Here is a 13,733-nt window from a genome sequence, read left to right on the forward strand (position 1 = left end):
ATAGACAGTTCCAATTCCAAGCTGCAAAAAAAAAAACACAAACTCGCGTGTTTTGCGAACCTTCAAGGCCAGACACATAAACAAATAAAAACATCGAAGCTAAATAGAGTCCCCAACACGTGCCCCCGTGCAGCTGGTTCTTATCAGATAAGGCCTGGAACTCGCCGAAGCAAGTGCGAATATTCAGGGACTGACGTGATTACAAACCAGCCCGGGCAATCATTAACTAAGCCCATTCCACAAAAAGCACTTACCCCTTGGTGGTTTTCCTATAAGCAGACTGCGTCAGAGCTTTGTTGGGTGGGTCTGGAAATTATGCCCACATACTAAATATGGTGAACTTACGCTTACAGGCTAGAACAACTAATGCATTAAGCTTGGAAAAGGCGATTACCTTGAAGCTTCAGCTATTCAAATAACATTCAAAATTAAAGATAATTCGGAAATCCTATTTTCGAGAAATCAATTTAATCTAAGCCTTTCAAAATCTAAAGAAGCCACGACAGCAGATGTGAAAAACCAGGTACAAGAACTAAAGCAGTAAACGGCTTGCAGCCATGTTAGGGTATTCAGTATTTGCTATGCCTAAGTTGCCAAGTGGCTTCGTTGTTATTAATATAAATTCAGCTCATGAAAAGATTAAATTGCTAAAGTGGCTGGAACAAAATTTCATAACATCGAAATCTCAGTCTCGGCTTCAACGTTGGGCTCGTCTCTCGGTGCGATCAGTGACGCGTGAAACACCCAACCGAGCGAACCAACATGAGCTTCGATCTAAGGCTTAACTGGCTCTCCATCTATCGGGGGCACCTGCGCCTGCTGCTGGATGTGGTGTTGTTGGGCGTGCTGCTCGTCCTGGGCGCGAACGTCAAAAACCTGTGGGGGCCCACAACAAAACGTGGATTCTTCTGTGACGATGAGACCTTAATGTATCCCTACCAGGAGAACACGGTGTCGCCCGCCGTGCTTCATTGGATGAGCTTGCATTTGCCGCTGATGGTGTTGCTTATCCTGGAGACTAGTCGATGCTGGCGAACAGCAGGCGTGGGCTGGCAAAAGTTTTGGCCTGCGTACAATACCCTACGCTGGTTCGTGTTTGGACATGCTGCAGAGACTCTGATCAAGGACATGGCCAAGCAAGTAATAGGCAGGCTGCGTCCTCATTTCTTTGAGGTTTGTCGGCCACAGCTGTCCGATGGCGGCTTCTGCTCGGATGATGCTCATCGGCAGGGCGGCGTCTACCACATGACTTACACCTGCCAACCGGAACTGTCGGGCGCCACAGCTGAGATGCTGCGCGATGTGCACGTCTCTTTTCCCAGTGGCCACTCGAGCATGGCCTTCTATGGGCTTGTCTTCATGGCGCTCCACTTGCAGCGCATCCGCTGGCCGCTGCCTGGCAGTTTAGTGCGTCCATCGTGCCAGCTGCTCTGTGTCGGGTTCGCCTCATTTGTCGGACTGAGCCGTGTCATGGATTACAAACACCATTGGTCGGATGTTGTGGCCGGCTCGCTGCTGGGCGCCTCCATTGCCTTTGCGGTCGTTCGTGCGGCGGGGCAGGAGCAGCAATTGCATCTAAAAAGCATGCAGCAACATGCAAATACAATGGAACCCCAAGCAGCTGCTGTCGCAAAAGCTGGAGCTGGTGATGAAGTGGGCCCAGGAGCGGAACAGCTGCCACATGATTTGTGTCAAGTTACGTGCCATAGCTCTAATTAGTTTTAGTTGCGTTTTAGCCTCAGCTTGTTAAGATAAGTGACATTAAAGATAGACAATTAAAAGAGTAGTTGCTTTGCTTTTTTAAGAATAACAAAATGTTACCCGATGCATATTGGAGTCGTAGTAAAACAACTGTGCCAGCTGTTGGGTTGGATTCGTGATAAACCCAGAAATTCGATTATATAAGGCAATAAAATTTAAACACAACTGTAGTTAATAAGTTGGCCAGGCTTTGTAAAATTGCGTTTTCAGACTTAAAATGACTCTTATATCTTTATCTACATGATGCCGCATAGCTTAGCCTACTTGAGCTATAATACGTGGAACTGTGCAAATATATTTAGGAATGATATCAGTGTGCATAATATTTGCTCAGTAGCTTGGGTGAGCTGAATGAATTGTATAAAATTTGGGGATTTTTTTATAATTTGCTTACCCCAGGAAATGCCTGAGTTATTGAAGATCATTACGTACCTGAAAAGAAACCAAAATAGAAAGAATGAGATTATAAGAAACTGTCAGCAGAAGAAAAAACAATACTTTTACTCGAAAAATATCGGTAAGTAAATTAGAAATTATCTTTAGGGTGTAGTCTGAGCCCTTGTGCCAAGTTTATTCATTCTTAGAAGCCGCAGATAACTTAATGAGGCAACCGAACTAGTTGAAAAACTTTGAGGCCAATGCAAATTGATTTCAATTAGCGATCCAAGGAAATTTCACAAGCCAAAAACCCATTGAAAGCCACCGTCGCGACGTTGACAACGGTGCAACAATTAGCGGCTCTTTTAGTTTCATTAGAAGCAAATTTTCAAACGACTTAACCTCAGTCAACACCCTCCGCCGGCACGTCCAGCAGAGGACGAGTGAAGAGGAATCGCTGAGAGAAATAAATAAATTTCAGCAGCAGGCGCATAAATTGGCACAGCCAAGGAAATCAGCGGCAATCCGAGAAGCTGATGATGATGCGCAACACCTGAGCCTGAGATTCGTGTGGTGTAGGACTCGAGACTCGGACGATTAAGGTCTACCCTCATCAGGACACGGAAGCTTTTGCCAACCATTTTCACTTGTGGCCCGCTTAATTGGCTCATTTATTTTGATGGCAAAGAATATGTTGGAAAAGTGTGGCTGCTTTTTTTCCGAATAGCTCTCGCATTTACCTGGTTCGCTGCTGCCTCTGGTTTTATTATGATTAATTATGGCACAAGCACACAATTACAGACACACACACACACACACACACACACACGCACATACACAGAGAAAGTGACCCTAAGCTCCAGTTTCTTGCCAAGTTTTGCAACTGTGTCAAGTTGTTGTTGTTTTTGCTTTTATTGCGGTTGTTGTAGTTATTGTTGTTGCTGTTGTTGTTGTCTAGCCCGAGATTCGAATGATAAATTTCTATGCAATTTATTTTAATCTGCTGCGACAGAGACCCACCGTAACCCTCTCCCGTATAAACTATCTTTGCAGCTAGTTTCCATGCGTTAATTAAATGGAAAATATTTGCACATAACAACAAAGTGAGTGGCAGGAGTCCCGGGGAGCAAACGGAAAGCGGTTGCCTCTGAAGTTTTGCTGCAATCCTACACAGTGACCTACATTTTGCATTAGCGAAAGTTTTGTTTTTCCTCGTGGCAAAAACAACAACAATTAGCAACTGAGAAGGCCATTCAAACTGGTGCAGATCCTCCCTGAGGTACGGTTAAAGCTACCGAGTATGAAGAATGACACCGCCTGTCACGAAGCCGATACCATAACGTGCAACTGTGTGTACAGAAGTCGAGTATGCAGTTTATAAAGAAGTTGCATGGAAAAAAGGGTTTCGTAAAATCCCTTTTAAAGGCACACTTTCCTTCTATATAATCCTTGCGGTCAGGCTATCCCTCAGTTTCGTCCGCTCATTTATACTGTGCTCCGTTTGATTGACAACCTCTCGATTTGCTTTAAGTAACCCTTTAAGTCCTAAATCCTGTGACACTCCCAGAACCTTCGTAACCATCAATCAGCAGGTCGCTTAACTCATACTGCTCCACACACCTCACAATCGGTACATGTTTTGGTGCAGCGCCGTCTCCCTAATCACAGTCAGGTGTAATAATGCGGCATGTGTCCAGTTGCTTTCCAGTCTGCGTCCAGTTGAGTCAGTTTGTCACTCTGCCATAGCAAGCATCGTTACCATCATCTGCCGTCTGTTCTACAAAATATCCTGAAGCGTTTTCGAGTTTTTCCACCCCTTTACAGCTTTAAAGAGACAACACCTATGGTGCTGTTGTCTGTATACCCTTTTAAAGGGTATAATGATTTTGTCACGAATTGTGTGTTGAAAATGTCATCTCCGTCTAGTCTATATATGTGTGTATGAAATTTGTTCTGCTTGTCGAGGGATAAGCGAAATAATGCAATAAAATTATATAATCTGTAAATGAACTGTTTTACAAACATTTAAAATATTTTTCAAAGAAATTAGCAAAAAAATATGAGTAGAATGAGGTTATTCCATTCTCTGATCGATCTACATGCACCAGAAACTATACCTGACAAACGTGGACAAAGCATTACTGAACTCTGCCTCTCTCTCTCTCTCTCTCTGCATGTCTTCTTCTAATCAAATCTTTGCTTTCAGGATAGGACATTCCTCCATCGGGTCAGTGACTTCCAAATTCTGGCATAACATAACAAATAAAATACCCCGTTAACAGGTATATAAATAAATCAACGGAATATCTATATCATTGCGTTCAACTAAGTATGTTTGAGTGAGTCGCTCAATGTAAGTCAGTTTGCTATTCGTTTGTCAAATTTCAGGAAGAGTATCTAATCTGCGGTATCGCTTAGAATTACATTCTTGTTGCTGCTGTTGCTGTTGTTGTTAATGCTGTCATCGTCGCACCGTGCGCTTCATATTTCTGCGGTTGCCAGTTTGTCCATTGAATTTGCCTGGCTAGGGACTCCCTCCTTGCAACTTTTGCACTTGCTATTTGCCATCAGCAGTCGGCAGTTGGCAGTCGGTAGTCTGCGCTCTGTGCTGGCTGGAAGCTGGGAGCGGGGGCCACACTGCAGCCCCTCATTGGCTTCATGTGTGCAAAGACAATTTGATAATCGCAATATGCAGCATAGTTTGAGTTAATGAAGCTTGTGTGCTATGTATGTACCACCTTCGTATCCTTTCGAAATTCGTGCTGGCAGACCAGACCAGACCAGACACGACCAGACCACACAACACCACGCCAACCCAGAGAACTGCTGGTCGTTGTGTTGTTTGTTGGAAAACAAGCAGAGCGTTTTGCTTGCCAATTAGTAATTTGTTTGCCGCCTGGTTGACTTAAGGAAGAACTGCAGAATGATGGCTAGAGAGGGGCAACTGTACCCGACATCCCGAGGTTCTCTCAAAATACCGTCGAGTCAGGGCCAGGTGCTACAGTTGCGACTAGCTCAATTTGGTTAAATGTCATGACAATTTCTGTAGCATTGTAAAGTTTCGCCAATTTTAATTGCCCAATGAGCAGCTGCGATTTTAAATGAAGTCTATATTTGGGTAGGATTAAAGAAGCAGATCATATTGCACTTTAGCTGCGACCTAAGATCAAAGCTATTTCGAAAAGCAGCGCTGTGGATAAGCAACAATAATAATAAGAACTCAAACTGTGCACATTCCGCAGTGCTTGTCTGCCATTCGTTTTCAATTTGTTTAAATTTATTTTAAAGGAAACTCTACTTGACACATTACAATGCATTTATCAGAAGCTGTCTGCTCTGCCCCTACAGGCGGGCAGCTCCAACCAGATTCAGCAGCTCTTCTCGCCCCATGCTGCTAACTTATTCAATTTTTATCGACTGACAAGACGAGCGAGCTCAATGTGACAATGCGACAGCTGAACAATAACAACAACAGCAGCAACAAGAATGCCGCCAACAGTGGCGGCCATAATAATGGACAATGCTGCTGACCCCCGTAGACATCGCTATAGCCATCGGCATTGCCTGCGAGCGATGCAGTCTGAAGGCGACAGCGGGATGTTGGCGATCTCTGAGCAGCCCTAGCAGCCAAAAAGAAAACAAGATACGATTGCAATTTCTGCTCCCTACCGGTCCTTTGTACTGGCCGTGCGACATTCGCTGCCGTTTTGTGTCCTGTCGTAGAAATCACACGCAGCCCCGACACGTGACGTCGACAGCAAAAGCGTCAGCCATTTTGCGTTTTGCCGCTGCCGCCATCATTATTAATACGGCCACGATGGAACTGGACAAGCCAGTACGACGGATCCGTATCCGGGCGGGCTATAACGATGTGAGCGGCATTTGCTTCTGCACTAACTTCCGTTGCGTGGCGTTCGTGCTGTGATTTTTTGCGCGCTCTGCCTCCTGCACTGCAAGTACTCTTTCTGCTTGTAACTCTGACAGTTTTGATTGCTGCCCGGTGGCTGCCCAACTGGTAGCCAGCTGGCCCAGCTCCTGCCCGGGCAGTCAAAACAGGTGTGGCCGTCAACTGGCAATCAACTTTCATTTAGCAGCATCATTTGTCACGCTTGTTTATTGCCCGGTTACGTGTTGGTCAGACTTAATGGCTGTTATTGTCGCTTTCCCGACTCGGCGGACAGATAGACAGCAGCCGGCAGCCAGTAGCCTGCAGCCAGGGATATAAACTCAGCGGGATAGCCATATGAACTGAAGGGATTGTTGCATTTACTGGAATGCAAGAAAACAGCTAGTAAGAAAACAATTAGAAACATCTGTGTGAAAAATGTTTAAGTTGCAATATCGGTATCGAAATAATACGGATTGCAGCTCTAACAGTGGCATCCACAGGCACAACTCCTCACTTGCCACAAGCGCTGATTCATTTCAGGCTGCATCCAGGAGGGTTGGGGCGATAAAACGAAACGAAATTCAAACGCAGCCGTTTCTAATGCCGCGTTGATTATGAATATTTCAGCGCCCTCTGCCAAAAAGCGAGCCCTCCCCATCGTGTTGATGTTGATGACGTCGACCGCATACGCCGCGAATGAGCAATAAATTTGTATGACCGGCACCGAAATTCGGATGCGAGCCGCCATGAGCATATGAAAATTTACATTTTGGCAATTTCCAGCTCTGAAAGAGTCTCCTTCATGCCGTCCCCTGCTGCGTCGCGCCTAGAATCCGCAGTTCAATTGGTCGGCTGCATTTGCCTATCCTCGATTGCAAATCTTCATCGGAGTGCAGCGCGTAAATTCCGTTACCACGTCGCTTTATTTCGACCGTGGGTCCTTGCGTCCATTCGCTTGGTTTGGCTGCGCTTGGCTCGCTTCGTTCTGCCAGCAAATGCAATTTCCTAATTTCTCACTGGGGAAATGCTGTTAAGACCCAGCCCACTTGTCCGACTGCCCGGCTGATTGAGCCAGCTGGTGTTTAACTGGGAATGGTGGCTAGAAGGAAGGTGGGGGCTCGCTTCCAAATTAATGACCCGGCGCCGCAGACGAAGAGCACAAAAAACCGCAGACAAAGGAGCATAAATGCATAAAGTGGGCGGCGAACGGCAAAAACTGCTGCATTCGGAGTTAGACGCGTCATCCTGGAATTCGTTCCCCATACTTATTTGACCCTAGTGCGCCTGAACTTATGCAAAGCAAATTGGTTTATGCATGAGGTGCCCAAACGGACAGACAAACGGACGTACTCGAAAAGCTTCCAACGAACGCCTGCATGCAAGGAAATTCACACGAAAGGAGCCAATATGATGGAAACACCAGATGGGATGCATCCCCGCAACAGGTCAGCAGCCAACCAAGTGGAGTCAAGAGTGCTGGGTAAGTAAATTGTTGGCAAAGTCCTTGATTAGCTTACCCCAGCTGCAGCTCGTGGGGGGTGGTCGTAATGCATTTCAAAAACCACACGAGCGGAATTTATGTGCATCCGCTGGGCAGCTGCGGAAGGGCCCACTAGTCACTGCGTTTGAGTGTACCCATTAAAATTGCAGTATTTCTGATAAAAATTAAATTCATAATTTAAACTAGCTGCAGCAGGACTTAAGGGCTCAAGCATTGGCGTGTGGCCTCTAGTTTAAGCTATGAAAATCTTTACATTGGTGAAAAAAAAACCATTTAGAAATTTTTTTATAGATGGAGCCTTGGAAATATATTTTTCAAATAGGCGAAAAGGGATATGTGCGTTTGATCAATATGTATCTAGCTAAATGAATCAATCAAATATGTTATCTATATGAACGCGTCGATCTCGGAAACTACAGGAAGATTATAGGAGCTAGGGACATTTAAATGCATTGAATTTAAGTATATAAAACTAATTTTTAATGGTATTACCATGTGTTGTCGTATGTACCAAGAGTATGTAATTTTTCGTCTTGTAAACTTATTGAGATCGGACTACAAATACTGAACTTGGTAAAGAAAGCAGTGCCCATATTATGGATGGATAGACGGCTAAAAATGATGCTAAGGAAGAATATATTTACTTTAAGAGGTCAGATTTATCTTTTTCTGCCTGTTATATACAATTGATCAACAACAAGATAGCCTCTTTTGGCCATTCTCAATGTGTTAGGGAATAGCCAGAAGGTCTTTATAAGCGTTGCGCACAATAAAATAGTTAAATCAGTTCCCAAAATAACGAAATCATATAGAATTTGTGCTTTAGCGAATATTCTTGGGCTAATGCATAAGGAATCCAAACTGAATGATAAAGAGAAGTTAGAAATAGTGTTAGCATTTACGTGGTATCCTAATCTAAGCAAGCATTAAGTGCTAACACTTTTCCATGTTATTCAGCCATTAACCCTTCTTTACTTTTAACTGAAAATCGCAATAGATCCAGAATATGTGCTACACACGGCGTCTGAAGAGCTCTTATCCCGTTGACCCTCTCCTCCGCCCGTCCGATGGTGTCCTCTTCCCAGTGCAGTTGTGACAATGCGACTGCCCGAAGGTGCTGGCTATGTGAGTGGGAAAAAATCAATAACTGAATACAAAACATTTCTTCGGCTTACCAGCTAAATTGGATTTGTGAAAATAGAAAAAAAGAGTAGTCCCATTCAGATGGGTCCAATATGTTGGGGGGGTGGGTAAATAAGCAGATAATATGACATAAATGATTGGTTGAGGGCTGCGTTGTGCAAAAGCAAGAGCACAGATTGTTTTTTGTCCCAACGGGGGGGATTAAGGTTCGCAGAAGCTGCTGCTGCAACCAACGATGATGACGACATAAAAGTGCGGCTCTAAAATGTTATGGAAGCCCAATCTTAAATGTTGTAGACCAAGCCCCATCACAATAAAAGCAAAGGGGTAAACGCATCATCATCAGTTTTAACGGCTCTTGAGTCCACTGGGCGCCAGTGGGAGGCCACGGCCAGCGCCCGTTGTCCTTGTTCGAAAAATCGCGCGTATGACTTTTCTAACGAATGACAGCAATTAACGTAGTCAATGAAGTCGAGGCTATTGTTTGCCTCTGTCCAACTCCTCCAGCGCCTGCCCGGCCATTAAAAGCCGCCATTGCCGCTGTCGTCGCCGCAGTCGCCAAACAATTGCAGTGCTCGCCAGGGCCACCATGGCTCGGACACCTAAAAACGGTCCGGCTGAGCTTTTGCTAGCCCGGCTGGCTGTTTCGGCCGGTTGCCCGGTTTAGGACAAAGCTGCCGTTATCTGACGCTGCTGTTTGCACCGCCTGAAAGGTCCAAAACAAACCAAAATGGCCAACAGGCCAGGCCGGGACCACTAAATCTGTTATTTATATGACATCAGCGGGTTATCATCGAGCGCGTTGGCTTTGCGAGCATATTTTAAACTATTTTCGTGGTTGGGCCAAAGTAATTAGAAGCGGAATCGAAGTGGTTTTTAAGGTCAACTATGGTTGCTTTGACAAGCACTTTGCACGATGCATTTTAGGCAGAAGCCATGCACCTTTTTGCACAGTATTGAAATTCTGTTCAATATTCGACGGCTCTAAAATGGTATCCAATATGCATACTTCGAAAACGGCATTATATAGGGGCATATACATTGTTGCACAACACTGTGCTTTAAGCCTCGATGAGGTCCACGAATTGAAAATAATGTATGCAGAGTCGATGCTTATTGAAAGACGCCAAAAGATGTTCTTTATATGCAGCCATAAACAGGAGAACGCAACGAGAAATGCCTTTTTTTTCAAAACAAACCGAAAACATTTTGCCTACATTTTCCCGAATTTTGGTTGCCATTTGCATGGCAGCTGTGCGTGGAAGAGTTGAAAATTATGCATGTGACCGCGGCACACGCGTCGTATGTGTGATTGAAGCCCCCAGAGCATTTCGAGTGAGCGCTAACGTGGGGCAACGGAAACTTTGGCAAAATTGACGGCGTACGTGTTGGAGGCAAATTTCAAATCAGTTGCGCATTCGCTAACGCACACACACACACGCACACACATAGGAGCAGACGAGCACACGCAGTCATGCCATCATTTAAATGCAAAAAAGCGATAACGACTGGGTAATGATGAGGTGCAGCATCCAACACCGAAGTGGCCGCAGGACACTGTGACATTGCAGGCGCCCGCCAAAATTGGTTACGCGATTGGGTCAACAGCTGCCAACGTTTTGGATTACCGAACATGACATGGCTGCTGCTGTTGCTGCTGCTGCTGCTGCTGTTGCTGCTGGATGCCTTTGTCAAACGGTCAGTAGTTGCCCGTTTGGTTTTGTGACAGGACCAACATATTGGCGCTAGTGGTGACACAATTAGAGCCAACCCTTTTTTAGATGGCAAGAGTGAAAACGAGCTGCTGCCGCTGGGAATGAGTGGGATGCGAATGCGATTACTGTTGCGCAGTACGACTTGGCTATGAAGCAGTCAAGTTTCAGTTGGCTGCCCAATTTTCAGGTGAGATATTTCACTAGAAATGGAAACGAAATTGCGAATACCGACAGCATTTTGAATACAAATTCGGACGTTTGATCATAAGCAAGCAGGCTATATAATTAGATACGTCACATATGAAACCGTATATGTGCATGCATAGATGCATACAGATATAGTTGAAAGATAAAGATCAAGCTCACTCTCAACTGTCCACTAAAGAAATCGCAACGTGCACGTGCCAAAATAAATGAAGAAATATTGCAATAGTCGCCCAAAGCATTCATCAATTTTCTGCTGGCTGCAATAGCAGAAGCGCCACATCCAGAAACTGGGCCCAGTTAATGGCATCATGTTCACGATGGCTAAACACACGCTCGCTCTCACACCAATCCTCACTCGAAGCACATTCAAAGATGCTAGTGAAGATGCCGACGTGCAATCAACATCGCCAGCAGCCGCCGGAGCAGCACGCGCCTGGCCCAAATAAAACGGACAAGCCAACAGCGGCTTGAAGGTCTATTCGTCGGCCACCGCCCGCCAGCTGCTGCCCATCATCTGCAAAGGCAATAAAACTTGCCAAGGGGGCGGCATTGACTCTCTCTGCCTCTTTCCCAACGGTCACTGCAGCGCATATAAAATATTTGGCCAAGTCCCACAAAAAAAACCAAGCTGGAAAAGATTGCATAAGTAGGCAATGCAGTCAGAGATATGTACATATGTCCATACATGCTGCAAACATGCACACACAAAAGCCAAATGCAGCAGAAATTATGCTGCAAATGTGCAAAATTGGCAGCCGAGTGGAGTGTGAAGCCAATTTGGAGTGTTTAACTCTGCCGGACATAGTTCAGTTTCAAATTTATATACCCTACAATTAGGTATTATAACAATACTTTATTATTATTATTATTATAAATATATATATAGTAAAGAAAATAGTTAAAATCAACGCAACAGGCCTTTGTCCAAACAAATACTACACACATACACTAGAATGGGGAATAACAGAGTAACTAAGAAGGTTCCTCTACCGAGGACTGCATATCCGTTCCGGCTACAGGGTATTTGCAAGTTGTGCTTATTTGTTTATAGTAAAGTGCTGTTTGACTGTTTATGGGTCATCCAAATGTGCTGGCTGCTACCCCAGCAACGGCATAAGCTGCATACCAATTTCACATAAAATAAAGCACACATTCCATAAAAAAAGGGGATCAGGCAGCCAGCGGCCTTACTTCGCCTGTATCTCATCCTCTGGTCGTCTTTTTGTTAATTGTGCGATTCTTTGCTTTGCTGCGCTTGCAGTTTGGCTCTTGTGACTCTTTTGCCCATTGGCTTTTTTATGGCAACTCTGGTCTCTGTTTGGTTGCTGCTTTGTTTTATTTGGCTGTCTATCGCCCTGTCTCCCTGACTACACACACATACATGTACACTTAGATACATGTAATTGTTAAAGGATTTCGTGCGGATTTATTGTTGCAGGCTTTGTGCTTTGGGTTTGTTGTTTTAGCCCTTGAAAAGTTGTGTGCATACATTGATAGGAATTTGATTTGTCAGTTGGTTAATTTATGACAGGGATTGTTGAGATTTATGCTGGATTGCATCAGATGATTGTGTAAAAAAGAATAAAAGCAAAAGAGAGCGAAATGTAGGGACTTAAATTGCAGCTTAAAGAAAAAGGCATAAGGGTGTAGAACAAAATGTCATAAGGATCGTCGATGTTAGAGTGTCATCAACAGATCCGTCGCAGACTTCAGCACTTAGCCGAATGCCAAATATACTCCCCTCTGCTAGTCGCCAACCAACTGGCCCAGTCGAATGGCATTCGCAGCAGTTGGCAGCAATTGGTACTGAATAGTTTCTTTCCGTGGCCAAATAAACTGTTAAAAATGCTGAGTATGCGCAATTTTACGAGGGCACGGGAAAAGGAAAAACTGGAAAAAAGTGACAACAAACGAAACAACTGACGCCAAAACAATAAATGGCACTGAACACTACACAGCAGCAACAGCAGCAGCAAGCGACAAGCACAACAGCTACAAAGGATACAGAACAGCAGAAGCGCCAAATGGCTGTCCAAAGGAAAATAAAGAGCCAGGAGCGAAGAAAGAGCTGTGGCAATTTTTATACAAGCAGAAGAAAAGCGAGCACATGTGGCCAAGGGGAAGCATTCGAAAATCGACGAAAATCCTTTTGCATGTTGTTACAAGTGGCCAGGACGCAGTCAGCCAGCCCCTCACGTTGCCGCCACCCATCCCGGCAAATTTCAATCCGTGCCACCAAAACCCAAATAGTGGCACTTTTGGCTGCCTCTACATCCGTTTGCTGTACGTTGCCATCGCTTGCTGATTCAGCAGCTACCACGTAGGACGGCTCCAAGTCCTTGTCTTGGCGCTCCCCCCCCCTTTTTTTTTGTTTTTTATTCTGGGTCTGTTTGTTTTATTTTGGCGCATATCTGCAGATATTTTTGCAACACTTCATAAACCATAAAAGCACAGCCAGCGAATGTGGTGTAAAATGCAGCCAAATTTAATTTGCAACTCATAATTTCCGTTTAACGCGCTTCAGGCAACAGCTGCACAAATTGTTTCTTTTTCCTTTTCCGCCAAAAAAGCGAGAGAGCACATGCATGCACAAGTGAGCCTGGAGAGGGGCATAAGATGCACTTGCATTAATATTAATGCATAGACTTCGGAATGCTATTTTCAACGTTGACGAACAGGTTTGATGAAGTCACTTTAAAATGCAGCTCAGCTGGCAACTCAGTCATCGACTGATTGACAGATAACAGGCTCAACCTGACAGACCACAAGACATAGTTAACATATCCACTCATTAGGAACTTGGGCATTGCTCCTGACGTCAGGCTCAAACAGTTAAAGCCACAGGCTCCACTAGAATGATACCTCTTCGCTCATTCTGTCAAATGGACGAGGCTGCTGATACCCACCATACAATCATGCCAAGCAAAGAAATATTAGGGGTTTCTTTAAAAAAGCAGCTCGAAAAGAACGAAATAAGCATCTGTTGAAAATAGTTCAAACCATATGTAGATTAAAAACCGGCTGTATAACTTACTCTTAAATTTATATTTTCATTCTTATACCCTACCCTTCCAGATGGCAGAATAATTTTCTATCGAATTTTGTTACCGATAGTAATAAAGTAAAATAAAGTTAATAA

At 44.5% G+C, this 13,733-nt stretch overlaps 1 protein-coding gene across 1 annotated transcript; it reads left to right on the top strand.

Annotated features, from left to right (window-relative positions):
- The first annotated feature begins 642 nt into the window (after positions 1-642).
- On the top strand, positions 643-1,786 carry LOC135433049 (putative phosphatidate phosphatase). The gene has a single exon (XM_064688988.1). The coding sequence runs from the start codon at positions 763-765 to the stop codon at positions 1,717-1,719; it is 957 nt and encodes a 318-aa protein (XP_064545058.1). The 5' UTR covers positions 643-762; the 3' UTR covers positions 1,720-1,786.
- Positions 1,787-13,733: the final 11,947 nt, after the last annotated feature.

Source organism: Drosophila montana, unplaced genomic scaffold (assembly GCF_035044405.1).
Source record: "Drosophila montana isolate Dmon_TW-CO22-7 unplaced genomic scaffold, ASM3504440v1 contig_3216_1, whole genome shotgun sequence".
NCBI classification, from domain to species: Eukaryota; Metazoa; Arthropoda; class Insecta; order Diptera; family Drosophilidae; genus Drosophila; species Drosophila montana.